This window comes from Trachemys scripta, chromosome 3 (assembly GCF_013100865.1).
Source record: "Trachemys scripta elegans isolate TJP31775 chromosome 3, CAS_Tse_1.0, whole genome shotgun sequence".
Lineage (NCBI taxonomy): Eukaryota > Metazoa > Chordata > Testudines > Emydidae > Trachemys > Trachemys scripta.
Window position 1 is genome coordinate 120,146,255 of NC_048300.1, and position 18,691 is coordinate 120,164,945.

The 18,691-nt window shown below is 41.0% G+C and overlaps 1 protein-coding gene across 1 annotated transcript in view; it reads left to right on the forward strand.

Moving 5' to 3' along the window:
- Positions 1 to 18,691, forward strand: part of LAMA4 (laminin subunit alpha 4) — a 134,629-nt gene that overhangs the window by 82,764 nt on the left and 33,174 nt on the right. Inside the window, exons 13-20 of the mRNA XM_034765838.1 lie at positions 5,906 to 6,054; positions 8,367 to 8,508; positions 10,345 to 10,441; positions 11,381 to 11,497; positions 12,927 to 13,112; positions 13,455 to 13,594; positions 15,481 to 15,654; positions 16,722 to 16,864. Of these exons, the coding sequence (XP_034621729.1) occupies positions 5,906 to 6,054; positions 8,367 to 8,508; positions 10,345 to 10,441; positions 11,381 to 11,497; positions 12,927 to 13,112; positions 13,455 to 13,594; positions 15,481 to 15,654; positions 16,722 to 16,864 (1,148 nt within the window). The remainder of the gene's footprint in view (positions 1 to 5,905; positions 6,055 to 8,366; positions 8,509 to 10,344; positions 10,442 to 11,380; positions 11,498 to 12,926; positions 13,113 to 13,454; positions 13,595 to 15,480; positions 15,655 to 16,721; positions 16,865 to 18,691) is intronic.

An 18,691-nucleotide genomic window follows, 5' to 3' on the forward strand; every position in this document is an offset into this window, starting at 1 on the left:
CTGCATTGCTACACAGCAGCAGCTGCTAACTGCCTTTTGGCGGTAGACGGTGTAGCATGAGTGATAGCCGTGGGGCTGGCAGCCGTAGGGCTGCATTGCACCAGCCCCTTGCAGGCGATGGTATATTATGACTGGTACCCGTCGTCGTCATACTGGTATGGCTGTCAATCATGGCCACCTGGGCAGACATGCTACTGTTTTGATGATGACGGTTACCAGTCGTAATATACTATTTTCTGCCAATTGCCCAATATTGTCTGCTAAGCACCCAGAAGAGGCCGAGGGCGATGCTGGGTGCTGGCGGACGTGGGGCTGGCAGACGTGGGGCTGCATTGCTACACAGCAGCAGCCCCTTGCCTTTTGGCAGATGATGGTATATTATGATTGGTACCCATCGTCATCGTACTGGTATGGCTGTCACTCATGCTGCAGCGTCGGCTGCCACCTTAAGATGTAAAAAATAGATTTGTTCTGTGTTCATTTGCTTCCCCTTCCTCCGTGAAATCAACGGCCTGCTAAGCCCAGGGTTTCCAGTTTAATCTTTGGGGGGACCATTCTGTGTGACAGTTGTTTGTGTTTCTCCCTGTTCCTGTACCTGTACGCCATGTCGTCACTCGGCCCTCCCTCCCTCCCGCCCTCCTTCTCCTGGTCCATCAGATACTACTTTCGCGCCTTTTTTCTGACCAGGCGCCATAGCTAGCACTGGGATCATGGAGCCCGCTCAGATCACCGCGGCAATTATGAGCACTATGAACACCACGCACATTGTCCTGGAGTATATGCAGAGCCAGAACATGCCAAGGCGAAACCCGGACCAGGCGAGGAGGCGATTGCAGCGCGGCGACGAGAGTGATGAGGAAATTGACATGGACATAGACCTCTCACAAGGCACAGGCCCCAGCAATGTGGAAATCATGGTGTCACTGGGGCAGGTTGATACCGTGGAACGCCGATTCTGGGCCCGGGAAACAAGCACAGACTGGTGGGATCGCATCGTGCTGCAGGTATGGGACGATTCCCAGTGGCTGCGAAACTTTCGCATGCGTAAGGCCACTTTCATGGAACTTTGTGACTTGCTTTCCCCTGCCCTGAAACGCCAGGATACCAAGATGAGAGCAGCCCTCACAGTTGAGAAGCGAGTGGCGATAGCCCTGTGGAAGCTTGCAACGCCAGACAGCTACCGGTCAGTCGGGAATCAATTTGGAGTGGGCAAATCTACAGTGGGGGCTGCTGTGATCCAATTTGCCAGGGCAATGAAAGACCTGGTGATAGCAAGGGTAGTGACTCTGGGCAACGTGCAGTCAATAGTGGATGGTTTTGCTGAAATGGGATTCCCAAACTGTGGCGGGGCCATAGACGGAACCCATATCCCTATCTTGTCACCGGAGCACCAAGCCACCGACTACGTAAACCGCAAGGGGTACTTTTCAATGCTGCTGCAAGCCCTGGTGGATCACAAGGGACGTTTCACCAACATCAACGTGGGATGGCCGGGAAAGGTACATGATGCTCGCGTCTTCAGGAACTCTGCTCTGTTTCGAAAGCTGGAGGAAGGGACTTTCTTCCCGGACCAGAAAGTGACCATTGGGGATGTTGAAATGCCTATCGTGATCCTTGGGGACCCAGCCTACCCCTTAATGCCATGGCTCATGAAGCCGTACACAGGCAGCCTGGACAGGAGTCAGGACCTGTTCAACTACAGGCTGAGCAAGTGCCGAATGGTGGTGGAATGTGCATTTGGACGTTTAAAAGCGCGCTGGCGCAGCTTACTGACTCGCTCAGACCTCAGCGAAAAGAATATCCCCATTGTTATTGCTGCTTGCTGTGCGCTCCACAATATCTGTGAGAGTAAGGGGGAGACCTTTATGGCGGGGTGGGAGGTTGAGGCAACTCGCCTGGCCGCTGACTACGCACAGCCAGACACCAGGGCGGTTAGAGGAGCACAGCAGGGCGCGGTGCGCATCAGAGAAGCTTTGAAAACGAGTTTTGTGACTGGCCAGGCTACTGTGTGAAACTTCTGTTTGTTTCTCCTTGATGAACCCTCCAACCCCCCCCCCCGACCCGGTTCACTCTACTTCCCTGTAAACCAACCACCCCACCCCACCCTCCCCTCCCCTCCCGCTTGCAGAGGCAATAAAGTCATTGTTTTTTCACATTCATGCATTCTTTATTAGTTCCTTACAGAGGTAGGGGGATAATTGCCAAGGTAGCCTGGGATGGGTGGGGGAGGAGGGATGGAAAAGGACACACTGCATTTTAAAACTTTAACTCTTATTGAAGGCCAGCCTTCTGATGCTTGGGCGATCATCTGGGGTGGAGTGACTGGGTGGACGGAGGCCCCCCCACCGTGTTCTTGGGCGTCTTGGTGAGGAGGCTATGGAACTTGGGGAGGAGGGCTGTTGGTTACACAGGGGCTGTAGCGGCGGTCTCTGCTCCTGCTGCCTTTCCTGCAACTCAACCATACGCTCGAGCATATCACTTTGATGCTCCAGCAGACGGAGCATTGCCTCTTGCCGTCTGTCTGCAAGCTGACGCCACCTATCGTCTTCAGCCCGCCACTTGCTCTGTTCTTCCCGCGATTCAGCCCGCCACCTCTCCTCTCGTTCATATTGGGCTTTTCTCATCTCCGACATTGACTGCCTCCACGCATTCTGCTGTGCTCTATCAGCCTGGGCGGACATCTGCAGCTCCGTGAACATCTCGTCCCTCGTCTTACGTTTTCTCTTTCTAATGTTCACGAGCCTCTGCGAAGGAGAAACATTTGCAGCTGGTGGAGGAGAAGGGAGAGGTGGTTAAAAAAGACACATTTTAGGGAACAATGGGTACATTCTTTCATTACAAGGTCGCATATTTCGGCTTGCAGGCAGCCATCATAGGCCACAGTGTTTTGGCTTTTTTAACCTTCTTAACATGCGGGAAAGGTTGCAAACAGCAGCGCATTTCCCATATCAAGGATGAATTGGGTTGTCCATTTAAAATGGGGTTTCAATGTAAAAGGAGGGGGCTGCGGTTTCCCGGTTAACATGCGGCACAAACACAAGTAAACCACCCCCCCACACACACACACACACACACGATTCTCTGGGATGATCACTTCACCCCTCCCCCCCACCGCGTGGTTAACAGCGGGGAACATTTCTGGTCAGAAGAGCAGGAACGGGCGCCTCTGAATGTCCCCCTTAATAAAATCACCCCATTTCAACCAGGAGAGCTTTCTGCAGATGTCCCTGGAGGATTTCCGCTCCATCCCCATACACGTTAACAGACTTGCTTGCTTTTTTTTTGTAATGTTTACAAATATTTACAAAGTTACACTCACCAGAGGTCTCCTGTGTGCCCTGAGGGTCTTGGGTGAGTTCGGGGGTTACTGGTTCCAGGTCCAGGGTCACAAACATATCCTGGCTGTTGGGGAAACCGGTTTCTCCGCTTCCTTGCTGCTGTGAGCTACCTACAGTACCTCCATCGTCATCTTCCTCGTTCCCCGAACCGTCTTCCCTGTGTGTTTCTCCAGTGAGAGAGTCATAGCACACGGTTGGGGTAGTGGTGGCTGCACCACCTAGGATCGCATGCAGCTCCGCGTAGTAGCGGCAAGTTTGCGGCTCTGCCCCGGACCTTCCGTTTGCTTCTCTGGCTTTGTGGTAGGCTTGCCATAGCTCCTTAATTTTCACGCGGCACTGCTGTGTGTCCCTGTTATGGCCTCGGTCCTTCATGGCCTTGGAGATCTTTTCTAATACTTTTCCATTTCTTTTACTGCTACGGAGTTCAGATATCACTGCTTCATCTCCCCATATGGCGAGCAGATCTCGTACCTCCCGTTCGGTCCATGCTGGAGCTCTTTTGCGATCCTGGGAGGACTCCATGACGGTTACCTGTGCTGATGAGCTCTGCGTGGTCACCTGTGCTCTCCACGCTGGGCAAACAGGAAATGAAATTCAAACCTTCGCGGGTCTTTTCCTGTCTACCTGGTCAGTGCATCTGAGTTGAGAGCGCTGTCCAGAGCGGTCACAATGAAGCACTGTGGGATAGCTCCCGGAGGCCAATAACATCGAATTCCGTCCACACTACCCCAATTCCGACCCGCAAAGGCCGGTTTTATCGCTAATCCCCTCGTCGGAGGTGGTGTAAAGAAACCGGTTTAAAGGGCCCTTTAAGTCGAAAGAAAGGGCCTCGTTGTGTGGACGTGTCCAGGCTTAATTCGGTTTAACGCTGCTAAAGTTGACCTAAACCCGTAGTGTAGACCAGGCCTCAGTTACTTCACAAGGGATGCCCTGTCAAGAGGCCAGAAGATGCACTGAGCAGAGAACTATTCTGTCTGTTAAAGAAAAAGCCCCACACAAACACCTTTGTCCATTTCAGGCAGAAGGCAGGAACAGGTTAAAGACCCTGAATCTCAACTTAGAGATAAGCAGTTGTTGGAATTTGATGATTATACATCCAATCTACAAATCCTCTTAAAAGTCAATTACTCTGTGGAGCAGTGGTGTGAGGAAGTGAGGATTAATGTTTCATGGTGTAAAAAAGGTTGAGCCTTTTTGTTTCAATGCTGAAAATAGACGAGGGTGGTTGGAAAATGCCAATTATTTTTGTGAGAAGAGGTTTTTTTAATATTTTCTGTAATTTTTTTGTCTTTTTTATGAATACCTGAAGCAAACTGAGAAGAGGTTTCTGATAACCAAACACTGAAGAACTTTACCCCAAAAAATTCAGTTTCCATTTTTTATAGAAATGGAAACTTTTGACCAAAATTTTGGTGGAAATTTGTCATTCTGGTTATTTATTTTATTTTATTTTTAACAAAAAAAAAATTGAAACAGAAATTTTTCATTTTGGTTGAAAAGTCACTTTTCATTGATAAACTGGTTTAACGAAAAGAACCCCCACAACAACACCACCACAGCAAAACAAGAAAACCCCCCAAAACATGTGACCTGCCGTAAGCATAATCTTTTTCGTATTGTGATACAATATGTACATGTGGCTCTATAAAGAACCATTCATGAACTGTTGGTAGTCACAGTCTTCTGAATCCATGCTGCCATACCTATTAGTAGTTCAATCAGCCGGTCACTATAAGATGTTTCTTTGCAAATAGAATTCTTTAACCATGATTTTTTTCTTTCTAATTTAAGAAGAGGCACAGATTCTGGCTTTTTGCAAAGAAACCTCCATGAGAATTCCCCCACATAATCCCATCAGTGGGCCCAGGTTTGTCCCTCCGCAGAAAAGGGTTCAGAATATGTCCGCAACCCTAGCAGAACCCAGGGAATTCAATCTGTAGGAACTACACTAGCAGGGAGACTTCCCTATGGCTAACGCTGCAATTAGGAACCCCAAAGGGGCTATGCAGAAGACATAATAAGCCCGAGGCTGTATTACTTTTATGGTTACAATCTGCTGGGAGTGCAAAGGTTCCACATGTCTGGGGAGGTGGACAGTGCCACAGAGGTGGATGAGCCTACCCCATCCCTCATTCTGTGCTGTGGATCCAGATGGGGTGAGCCCTTCAAGTGCAGATCAGTGGAGTAGGATCTGTCACTTTTATCCCACCTATTAAGCCTCAATTTCAGATGATTTCAGCTAATCACTGTGGCACTAATATCAGCAAAGGTAATGGAAGATATGACCATCTCTCAAATGTGTTCATTCCCATGTATCTATCCACTGTCCCTCTGTTTATGATATTTTGGCTTATTTTTCTCACTCTTCAAACTCCTCCCTTTCAGTCACTTTGACCCCATCTGTATTTTGCCTCCTTTTCAACTTCCCTCTTTTTCATCTGTTAAAATATATCATAGTTAAAATATATGTTACCTAATATACCCAAAAAACCCTGTACTGTTAAGAGTAAAGAGGATATTTTTGTTACTATTTTCAGATTCTTTCTATCCTTCCATATTTTGTTTAGAATGTGTCGGGGTTCTATGCAGAAATAGATGGCGCGAGAAAGGAATTACAAGAAAAGCTAGCCAATTTGTCTCGATTTGGTGATGATTTGGTGCAGCAGGCTATGGAACACGCACAGGAGCTTCAAAGACTTGCTGACGAGTTGGACCGGTAAATTTTAACTACAGCAGACTGTACTGTGCTAATTTTAAGAGTTGCTAGTCACATAGATAGATGGGTAAACAGACAAGCAAAAAGATAGTGACATTATATATACTGACTATAGATACACATTAAACAAATCATTGTAAGGTCATATGTGCCAGGGATTATATCACAATCTGTAAGAAAGTCTTTTAACTAGAGCTGGTCAATATTTAGTTTAATATTTTAGATTTGATTTTTTTTTTTTTTTGAAAAAAATATTTTTTTAATTCCCTCTGTTTTTTTATTCATACATTTTTCAATCATTTCTTTATAATCCCAAAGTAACAGAGGCATAGATAAAGTAGATAACTGAGAAATAATATGATACTGGCAAATATAAATGGGGATTGCAAATGTAGCTCATAAGAATAAAATGATTCATGTGAATAAGATGGTTCACATAAAAAATTGCCTTACAGCTACACTGGGAGGTAGGGCGTGCTGTAGTTTTGACTCAAACTGAATGTACTATACCTATAGTAATTTAAATAACAAATGGATGGTGTCAAGGTGAATTGGTCCAGTTGCATACATTAAAGGTGTCCCAAGCCTTTTTGTTCTGTTGACAGATGATAAATACTTAGATTTTAACCAATATATACAAAAGTGACTTCTAGACAGATGGGAATTATGGATTTATTTACAACTGTGATTATGTGTGAAAAAATTACTATTGTAAGTGATTACTTGCAGAAAACATGTTCACCAAATTCTGCTTTCAGTATCATTGAGTAAAGGTATTCATGTGCATAAATGTTTGCAGTATCAATCCTTCACTGCTCATCAAATATCTAATTTAAATACATTTTAACAGTTGTTTCTTAATATACTTAAGCCCTAGATAGGAGATGAAAATAGAGAAAAAAATTACACAGAAAGCCAATGGTTTCTTATTATAAAAACATACAATGCAAAAACTTAAAATTACCTAGTCTATAACAGGAGTCAGCAACCTTTCAAAAGTGGTGTGCTGAGTCTTCATTTATTCACTCTAATTTAAGGTTTCACATGCCAGTCATACATTTTAACTTTTTTAGAAGGTCTCTCTCTCTCTATAAGTCTATAATATATAACTAAACTACTGTTGTATGTAAAGTAAATAAGGTTTTTTAAATGTTTAAGAAGCTTAATTGAAAATTAAATTAAAATGCAGAGCCCCCCGGACCGGTGGCCAGGACCTGGGCAGTGTGAGTGCCACTGAAAATCAGCTTGCATGCTGCCTTTGGCACACATGCCATTCGTTGCTTACCCTTGGTCTATAATTTTACATAAACTGGAACAGACCCCCACAAAAAACTGGTATGTTAGGTATGAGAGCTACTAATGAATGGTATTAAAGTCATTTGAAAGAGAGTGCCCCCACGACAGGATGAAATGGATAGCTAGCACTTTATCTAGTACATGACATCAGGAATTTAATACAAAGCAAATGGAAACCTTTATGGATCGTACTGATGGAAATGTGACACTATGATATTTGTTGGAAAGATTATCCAATAGTGAAAGTTTAATCCCTTAAAACATTCTGTCTTCAAATCATGCCTTCTGGTTTTGCTGTTTTTCTTTGCTTGTCTTTATTTTGTTTAGTATAGTTTCATTTTGGTCTTTGGACACATTTAGCAAGACATTTCAGAAATCTTATGAGAGAGTCCAGTCTGGAGATGCAATAAGGCCCTGATCTGTCAATCATTTACATATATGATTAATTTGATTACTGAGAGTAGTCCCATTGAAAGTATGTGTTTGCAAGATTAGGCCCTAAATCTGGAAAGTTAGGATAAAGTGTTTTTGAATTCCTCTCTGAACCAAACATAAGCTCTGAATTTTCATGGGTTTGTTCATCATTAAATGTAAAAACCTATTGAAAGTTGTTAATAGCTGAAGGATTGAGGTCATACATTGATGTGTTAGATATACCTAGTAGCTAGCTTAATTATTATATGAAACTGAAATATGTAAACTACACCTAAATGGTAGTCTTCATAAAAGCACTCAGTGCTGGCCTCTCTCTGCTCTCATTGGAGTCAATGGTAAAAGTTCCATTGACCTCAGTGGGAACAGAGTTAGGCTATTGCTGCGCATTTTTGAAAGTTCCAGTCAAATGGCCTAATTCCATCTTCACACATGTGCAAATCCATGGAAATCAGATGGGAGTCAATGGGCATGTACGGAAGTGAGAGTAGTATTTAGACCAAAGTTCCTGTGTCTCATAATTTTACAAGTAAGAGATGTAAACAAATTATTTTTTCTTTTTTTCCCTTCTGTCCTTCTAACAGGAATTTACACAGTATTGATACAAATGGGTTGGTACAAAAGGCATTAAATGCCTCAAATGTCTATGAAAATATCGCTACTTATATTGAAGAAGCTAATGAAACTGCATTACTGGCGTTAAACACAACACACAGACTCAGTGATGTAAGTAGTTTTCATAATGTTCATGTCTGCTTTGCACTGAATCAGGGTCCCAGCATGACTTTGGGCTCTTGGGTGTAAAGTAAAACCAAGCTCTTCGTCATTTGTCAATTAACATTTTTGCAAGAATGGGGGCTTCATCCCTCTTGTCTGATCAAATTCCAAACTGGTTAATTACTTCTGCTACCCCAAATTTCCCCTGTAGTTTCAAAAGTATACAGTGTTCTTCACTTCCTGTCCTAAACTGTTGTGTAGTGTTGCTGTGTGCTGTTAAACGGCTGCCATGTTTTGCCCCCAGAGAGGCTGCATCTCAGGAGTGGTTGAAGTGATAGATCAGAAGTGATGCAGAAAGTGGTGGTGATTAGACTCTGACCCAAATTTGGCAAAGCTGGCTAAGCATATACTTGATGTGAGCATATACATAGTGCCATCCCTTACAAGCAAAGCTCTTAAGCATAATCATATGTCCCATTGACTTCAAGGATAAAGTGCTTTGCTGAATCTGCCCCTATTTCCCTAGCATTGATTCCCATACAGTCACTTAAACACTCTTAAACTATCATTTACTTGCTCTACTGATGTGAAAAGGAATCTAAGTTGGTGTAACTTGCGTGCCAAAGAGCCAGAAGAAAGCACATGTTTAAGTAGTGTTCACCCTACTTTATAACTTACATCCACTTACATATCACTACTGAATTTGGCCTGAATAGTTTGTAAGCTCTTTGGGATTCTGTGTGCTGTAAAGCAGTACTTAAGTTTAAGACATTATTAAATATAGGTTATAGTGTACTGCAAGTAGAATAACTTTTAATGTGAAAGTTTTACACTGGTTTGGCCCCTTGAGCCATCCAGTACATGATTTTATTGGGAAGCCCATGGGCCTCACTTGGTCCACCTAGAAAAACTGCACAAAAGAACAACTTAGCTGAAAATTAGATTTGACATCTGAGCTGCCATTCATGTTTGTGCCATATTTGAATTCAGACTTTCTAACACTTATTATTTGTTATTTTACAGCATTGTAAGTATGCACAGTGCTGTACAAAACATATAGGAGGACTTTGTTCCTGCCCTGCAGAGTTTACAAATTCATCCTTCAATACACTAGGCTGACCACCTATGTCTCATCCAAGGAACTCCATCCTCTGGTCAGTGAGTCACCGAGGAGAGATTGCCACAGGTGTCATGGCCCAGGGAGCCTAACTTTGGAGAAGGAGTAAGCAGTTCATGAAGCAGATCCCCAACCCCTGCATATAAGAGCAAGCAACCATTCTCTTATCTTGGAAGATTCACCCTCTCGGTCTCGCTCCTTTTTGGCCCAATTTTGCACCCATTGAAGCCAATGAGACTTTTGCCATTGACTTCAATGAAAGCAAGTTCCAGAATTAAAAAGCATGTTATGCATCTTCTATTTATCCCACAGCTTGCTCCATTCTTCCTCCCTGCCAGGGGATGATCTCCCTAGTGGGGAACTGATAATGGCTACTTCTTCCTTCTCAGGGATAGTGTCTTGCAATCTGAATAGCGTGACGATTTATTAGGCCACATCTTAGTTGCCTAATATAGATTATATTTGTGCTATACTGCCGATTTATTATTCAGTTTGCCTGTCTGGAGGAAATACATTCCTTTAAACTTCAGTTGCAACCTATAGAAAATTTGCATTAGAGCCTCTTTTCTCATCCAGACACCTACTTTTTACTTTAACGGAGAAAATGGAACAGCAGCAATTTTGTAATTTGTGCCTGTGTGAAATATTATGTCATCTAAAAGCAGACACAATAAAGAGATACATTTCATCAAGCAGATTCTGACCCTTTTTTTGAAATGAATTTGTAGGCTGTAGTTGGAATTGATACTCAGATCATTTACCATAAAGATGAAAGTGAAAGGCTCCTCAATCAAGCCAAGGAACTACAAGAGACAGCAGATGCCAGTAAATATACATCCTTCCTATTGGTTTCACTACTTTGCTGGTAATACGATAGCTCTGTATATGAAAAGAGATTTCAAAAGCACATCATTAAGGAGGAAATGCTTCTGCAACAGAATAACATATTGATCAAAGTTAGAATCCAATGTGTTAGAAAAGGAGAATGTATGATTTGAATAGCTAGTGTCGTGCCAAGCTGCTGAGAGTTTTCTGTTATTTACAGTGGGCACATTTACAGGTGTATTAAAAGATTAAGGGTCTGATCCTGCAAACATTTATGCATTTGAGTAACTTTACTCATCTGAGTAGTCTCACGGAGGTCAATACATTCATTTACTCTCATGCATAAGTGAATGCAGTTTTGGACCCTACAAATCTAGTTAGGAATAAGATAAGATTTAAAAGATTCTGGCAATTTCTTCAATGAAAATAATGGAACTTCTATAAAAACAATAGAAATTACTGTTTTTATTTTTCAAGTCCTTGTGCTTTCCATAAAAACTCACCTTGAAGTTTGTACTGTAATATATTAGCATCTGTCCCAAGTAGTTACTGCCTATCAAAGCCCTTTTTGAGAGTTGATCTTTAATGAAGATAGGGAAGCAGCTTCCAGATTCTCCTGAGAAGACTCTTGTTAGTCTCTAAGGTGCCACAAGTACTCCTGTTCTTTTTGCGGATACAGACTAACACGGCTGCTACTCTGAAACCTTCCAGGAGAACGTTGAGCATCAGCTGGAAGATTGCTTAGCAATTTAGATCACCTGAAACCAACATCACTAGAATGCATGATATTAAAGTTAATCAGGGTAAACACTATAGTAACTAGTGTTTGTTAAATGCACAGCAGTATATTTGTGCAGCATAGTAACACTAAAGACAAGATTTTTTAAGTGCTCTTTGAAATCATAAAGTTCAATTGTTTCTTCTGTTCTGTCCTTACAGGTAATGATTTAACTGTTGAGGACACTACTCGCCGTATTGCTGGAACAATTGCCAGAAAGGATGCTCTGAAAAGCCGCTTGATGAAAGCCAGGAAACAAATTCAATCGATAGAACAAGGTTATAAGATAAATACATCGACTTTATCTTTACTTTCTGACTATGAAATTTAAAATAAAGATCCCCTCTCTGGTTAGCTCAAGCAGCATTTGGCTGAATCTTTAAAAATAAGATTTCATAAACAAGTCTGCCTTTAACCCATTCAAAATGTAGTAAAGATTCCTGGAACTTCCCGATGAAGGCAGAAAATTAAGATAACCTGCAGTAAAACACATTGTCTTTCTGATGTGCACGTTCTTAGCCACGGGACACATTATTACTTTGAATGACATCTCATTAGTCATCAAAGTTTTATCACATGAGTCATTTAGGCAAAGCCAGAAACTGTTCACAAGGCAAAGCTGAGCACTTCTTGTCTCCCCAAATTGCAATTATGATGATATAATATAAAAGTTACAAGGTGACACGTTAGTTCTTTCTCTTTTGTTCATTATTTTTAAAGAAAGTAATGTGATGTAATCCCCATTAACAATGACAATGCAACAGCTCATTCTATGGTGCTTTCCATAGCATGATGAGATAACGTATCCTATCATCTGAAGCTGCAGTGACTTGTCTTGGACTCCAGTTTACTAAAGGTTGCCGTCCATCACGTTATTCTTGACTTTATTACAGACTGGATACTCCATTAATTTGTAGACCTACTGCACTAATAATCAAAATTTAATTCAAGTGTATATTGAACTTGGCAGATTGAATACTTTGGTGGGCTGCCACTGGCAATTTATGATTAGCTAGGTGTTCCCTTAATTCTTGAAATAAATAGAGGTCATGAGCATCCATTAGGCATTTCCAGCTGTTCTTCACCATGTCCTGAGGGCCATGCATATCCCAAGTGGAGCTGGGCAACAATTTTTCATCAAAACGTTTTTCAATGAAAAATGGCTTTTTGATTAAAAGTATGTTGTCATATGAAAATTTCAGGTTTATTTGATATTTTCAGGGTTCTTGTTTTAAAAAAAACTGAAAGAGAATGTCAGGGGTGAAAAACTTCTCAGTTTTTGTTTTACTATAATAACCTGAAAATGTTCACCAAAAAAATTCAACAAAAAAATTTCATAGTCTTTGACAATGTCACAGAAAATAAAATATGTTTTTAATCCATTCTAGTCCCAGGGCCTTGGATATAGTAGCCATTACAAATCAAGCTCACTGAAAAGCTTAAAATGTAACAGTCTAACGATCAGCCAAGGGCACTTGGTACATCTTACTCATTAATATAACAGCAAACAAGGGAAGGTTTTCAAATTCTCTGTATAATTTGAAAAAATAATAAAACTAAGGTTTGTTTTTTACCTCTGTGTGAGGAAAGCTCAAGCACAGTTGAAGCGAAACTCGCATTAATCTTATTTTCATTTTCTGAAGCATTAGTCAGAAGTAGGCTACTTTAATAGTATTTATTACTGCTCGTTCTCTATTCATATTACAGGTGATATTAGACAGCGTTTGGACCAATCAGAACTCATTACTCAAGAGGCTGTCAGTACTACCATGGCAGTAACCCAGACTACTACCCCAATGGCTAAGAATCTGAAGAACTGGTCAGAGAACCTTCAGAACTTTAAACATGATGCAGTTGCTTATGACAGTGCTGTGAATTCAGCTGGGGATGCAGGTATACTAACTGTAACATGGCATTGAGACCCAGTGTTACTGTAGCAGGTATTCATTGCAAGCACTATACTGTAAATGTAGATTGACATGTATCACCATTGAATATGGTATGAGTTGCTTTCCCTGTCACCTCACAGCATATTATATTACTATTTGCTCTAACTACTGGATAACACGTGCTTGAAAAATGACTCAAATTTTTTTGAGACTCATTGAAAGTCAACAGGTGGGTGATGCAAACAAATACTAGTGAGAGGGAAGGGAATGCAAATTGAATTCCACTGATACAAAAACAATATTATGCAGTGGAGAATTGGGCTTTTAGTTTCCTTTCTAATTGCAGTGAAGAATCTGACAGAGGTCATCCCTCAGCTCCTGGATAAACTGCGTACAGTAGACCAAAAGTTGCCAGCAAACAACATTTCTGCCAGCATTCAACGAATCAGGGAGCTAATTGCTCAGACTAGGAGTGTAGCAAGCAAGGTAAAACACTCGGATCAGACATTCGGTTATGAGTGATAATGATCAAATGCATCTTACTAACAACTCCATTTCCCTGGGCTAGATTCCAGGTCTGAACCTTGATGTTATGTTATCTCTCCCTAACAACTGGATGAGCACAGTACACTAGTAGCAATTAAAATCTTTACAGGCAAATAATTAACATGGTCTTCATGGCAGAATATCATAAATATGATGGTAATGTTAATTAGACAATTTGATAATGGTGGTCACTGCAGCAGAATCATTTAAAGCTAAAATGGTATTTACTATTAGTTTATTATTCAATTGCCAACACTAATTAGAAGCAGTAGCAACTGTGATCATTTCAGTAACAAACATTGTGAGTTCACAATATTTCTTTTTGTTAAAAAAGGCCTTTTTCACATAAGAAAATCTGTACTATACTAACACCATGGTGACATTAATTGCAACAGCAAAAGTGTAGAGATTTTTCTGGCAAACACTTTATAACAACAGTTGGTGAAAATGAAAATGATATATTCAGTTGCATTTGGCTGAATTCTGAGAAGTCAGTATAAGAATACATCTGTACAGTGTTGGAATATTCTGACTGTAATGGTGTACCAGGTTTTTGTGACACCCTGCTGGAAGCATCACTGCTCTGCTTCACCCTGCCCCAGGAAACAGTTCTCTGAGCGGAAAAGAGCAGCGAGTATTAGACCAGCCATTAGACAAGGACCAGCCATTTGGGGAACCATTGAGATCTGGTCCTCCAGCAGCTAAAAGGGCTGGACACCAGCAACAGCCAATCAAGGCACAGCAAGCTAAAATAAAAGAAGCTGCCTGCTAGCAAAGCAATTCCTGGCTGTGAAGTGAGGAGGGACTCTCCCTAGGCCGCAGCCAAAGGAACCAGTCCAGGCCAGGGCCCATTTCTGGCCACAATCAAGGGAACGTGTGCACAAGGAACCCTGCTGGCTTAATTCTGGAGAAAGAATTAAGCCTCAGAAGGATAAGAAACCATTTGATTTATCATTGGCCCTGAAGGGCAAGGAACTTCTATTTGAGTTTGTTGTACCCCAGAAAGGGGTTTGAACTGTGTGACCTGGCCACAGGACCAAGCCACAAAAGACCCACTGAGTCTGACTGTTAGCCTGCCGGGGGGTGCAGGGAGCTGAAGAAAATGACAGTATTGTACCCGGATATCGGGGGGGGCACTCAAAGAAGTAAGTGCAACCCACCATAAACATGGTACTAGAAGTGGGATGCGAGACCACCCCCCCAGCAAGGAGATATGTGACACGGAATGATACCTGCACCCATCTCAAGTGCAAGATGTCAGTTATCCCAAATCTGCGGATGGATCAGCGGGGCCGCCAGCAGGGAACCACAAAGGCCTGGTATACCCTTTAACACTGTCCACCTAAATTGAACTATCTACATTTGGTCCGAAAAACCAAAACTCAGTCAGGAACTACAATATTTGACTTTTCCTTAAATATGTTTTAGTTTTAAAACATACACAGTTCTTCAAAATGTAAAAACATTGCTTTAAATATGTTTAAAGATATCTTAAAATGAATGCTCTTGGCCTGATTAACCTCTCATTTATACCACTTTTACACTAGTATAACTCCACTGACTTCAGTGGGGTAACTCCTGATTTAAACCAGAGAAAGTGAGAGGAGAATTAGGTCTATTTCTGAAGCAAAGAAATAAATGATTGGGAAAGAATTTTTTAAAATATGCAAGAAGTTTGTTGTGTACAGAATAATATTATAGCCCTGATTCAACAAGACACTTGTCATTATTTGTCAAGGAAGCTGTTGAGGGAGTATGTTTGCAAATTTCCCCATAGCAGAGTCTCAGAACAGAACGTCTCTAACTTTGTATGTTTGCCACTTCAGGTTCAAGTCTCTATGAAGTTTGAAGGCCGATCAGCTGTAGAAGTTAATCCAAAGACGAGCCTAGATGACTTAAAGGCTTTTACCTCCATGAGCTTGTATATGAAACTTCAGAAAGACCACCCACAGCTGGCAGCATCTCCAGATAGATTTGTTCTGTACCTTGGAAACAAAAATGTAAGAAAATAATCTAATTAATTTTATTCTGAAAAAAAAAAAAAAAGACAGAAGTGGAAATAAATATGTGGATTTTTCAGCAACATTTCTCTATTTCCTACCATCAGGGATTTCCACAGTAATATTTTACTGATGCTGGTCATTAGTGACATGCAGTGAACTATCCTTGCAATTTTTCCCTCTCTCCAATAAAGTATTCTATCCAAGTAGCAAATTGCATTTCCTGGTGTACTGAGATACAGAGGCTGGCTGCTGTAAACTACACTTGCCATCCACACTCAACTGGTATTGAATTGCTCTGAAGCAATTACTTCTGTCTGCCAGGCTTTCGTGGGTCACATGTAATCAACACAGTACTGCTGACAATGTAGATTTCAAGTCTCGCAGTTCAAAGGTCTTAGAGATAAGAGTGCTTCTTTGCCTGTGGCATGTGCTGCTGCTTTTGAATACCCGTCTCATATCTACTTTTGAACACTTAGAAAGGGCTTGCACTCTCGTTATCAAAAAGTGTTGTGAAGCAACTGTGTTAAATTTTTACTGTTAAAGAAAAACAAAAAAGACACATCTCACAAAGTATGTGCAATCTCGGCCAACTACTAGTTTGGAAAGGTGAAGTCAAGGGCTTTTCTCTTTAATCTTTTTTTTTTAAAGGAATTTTTGCGTACAGTGCATGTAAATTAAGAAATTCCCTACTGAGAGCAAATCTGATTATGTGCATCATATCTATGCCCTTGGACAAGCCTTTGTTGCCACTTCCTATATTGATACTGCCTAGTAAACAATAGGCACATGCAAGAGCATGTGATAGATTTCAGTCAGAAAATATCTTAGAAATATTTAACTTGGCAATTACTTCATCCACAACGGATTTGAAACCATACTTTTTGGGACAGTTTTGTCCTGTGCAGTACCATCTACTGAAATTATATAATTAATGGAAGATGTGCTTTAGTTTATTAACTGTACATAAATATTCCCTTTTGTCTAAAGCTGTCTAACATTTATTCGCTTTTTTGGATTACGAGTGAATCAAGTAGTCTTGACATCCCAACTCATTGGTGTTTTAGGCAAAAGATTATATGGGTCTTGCGATCAAGAATGACAACCTGGTGTATATTTATAATCTGGGAGGTCAAGATGTGGAGATACCACTGGACTCCAAGCCAATCAGCTCTTGGCCTGCTTACTTCAGTATCGTCAAAGTTGAGAGGTAAAGTGTTTATGTGGAGCTGCTCTATTTCTTATGAGATCAGTTTGGTTTGAGAATTTCACAAGTGACCAAGTAAAACTCACCAGTGCCTGTTAACTATCTAAGGCCTTGTCTACACTGCCACTTTACAGCGCTGCAACTTTCTCGCTCAGGAGTGTGAAAAAACACTGGTAGCTATTCCCCTCACGGAGGTGGGTTTTTTATAGCTTTCCCAGTGCTGGTGCCAAGACTACACAGACACATTAAAACGTTTCCGCAGCAGTGCTTTAACGTTGCTAGTGAAGACATGCCCTAACATTACCTTATGGGATTATGACAAGGCTGGTTAGCTCGGTCTTTAGCAAACTGATGAGATAGCCAGCCCTGCCAATCTTGTTCAGAATTCCATGGGAATAGGGATCCCTTGAAAAACTACAATATCATGAGTTAAGAACCTTTTTTTGATTATTTTCACTTCTATACGGCATGTGTCACATTTGATGTTCTAAACACAGTAAAGGCAGGGCAGAGTTTTTAAAACAATTGCAGGAGAAAAAGGAGGATGCTCACCTCAGGCTAACAGTGACTTTAAAAAGACTTTCTTTCTTCGGTTGGACAAAAAGGCAGTCTGGAAATATATATATATTAGGGCTGTCCAGCGATTAAAAAAATAATTGTGTGATTAACCGCGCTATTAAACAATAATAGAATACCATTTATTTAAATATTTTTCTACACTTTCAAATATATTGATTTCAGTTACAACACAGAATACAAAATGTACAGTGCTCACTTTATATTTATTTTTATTATAAATATTTGCACTGTAAAAAACAAAAGAAATGGTATTTTTCAATTTACCTAATCCAAGTACTGTAGTGCAATCTCTTTATCATGAAAGTTGAACTTACAAATGTAGAATTATGTACAAAAACAACCTGTATTCAAAAAATAAAACAATGTAAAACTTTAGAGCCTACAAGTCCACTCAGTCCTACTTCTTGTTCAGCCAATTGCTAAGACAAACAAGTTTGTTTACATTTATGGGAGATGCTGCTGCTCACTTCTTTATTACAATGTCACCTGAAAGTGAGAACAAGTGTTCTCACGGCACTGTTGTAGCCGGCGTCGCAAGATCTTTACATGCCAGATGCACTAAAGATTCATATGTCCCTTGATGCTTTAACCACCATTCCAGAGGATATGCGTCCATGCTGTGCTCTACAAAGGAGTAATGAATAATTGCTGAAGAGAACAAATGCTTAGATAGGGCTACTGCAAATGAGAACATCAAAAATATTTAATACATTTCAATTTGTATTCTATTGTTTAACAGTGCGATTAATCGTGATTATTTTTTTTGTTAATCGCGTGAGTTAACTGAGATTAATTGACAGCTCTAATATAGCTTTTTTTTTTTATTAGGAAAGGTGAAAAAAAGCTAGAAAACAGAAATGTGTCCTCCATAGTTAACAACATCTTTTCTCCATTTCTTCCTGATCCTACACCTGACCCAAATATTTGTCCCAAGAGCGCCAGAAAAAACAATTGGGCCTGAATCTTGTTCTCCACCATCTTTCCACTAGTGCAACGTCAATGGAGCTATTCATTGGCACAAGCCTAAGAGTCTAATCCTGCTTCCATTGGAGTCAGTAGAAATTCCATTGACTCCAAGAGGGCAGGCTCAAGTAGTAAGTGGAAGGAGAATCCACTCCAATCTCTGTAATTTCTCGCTTTGGTCCCAGCCAGAACACCAGATGGGTGATGCTTTTCTGGTGGAGAAAATACTTACATTAAACTACCAAAAAAACTTTGTTTAAATTATCTTTTCCTGTTTCTTATATCTAA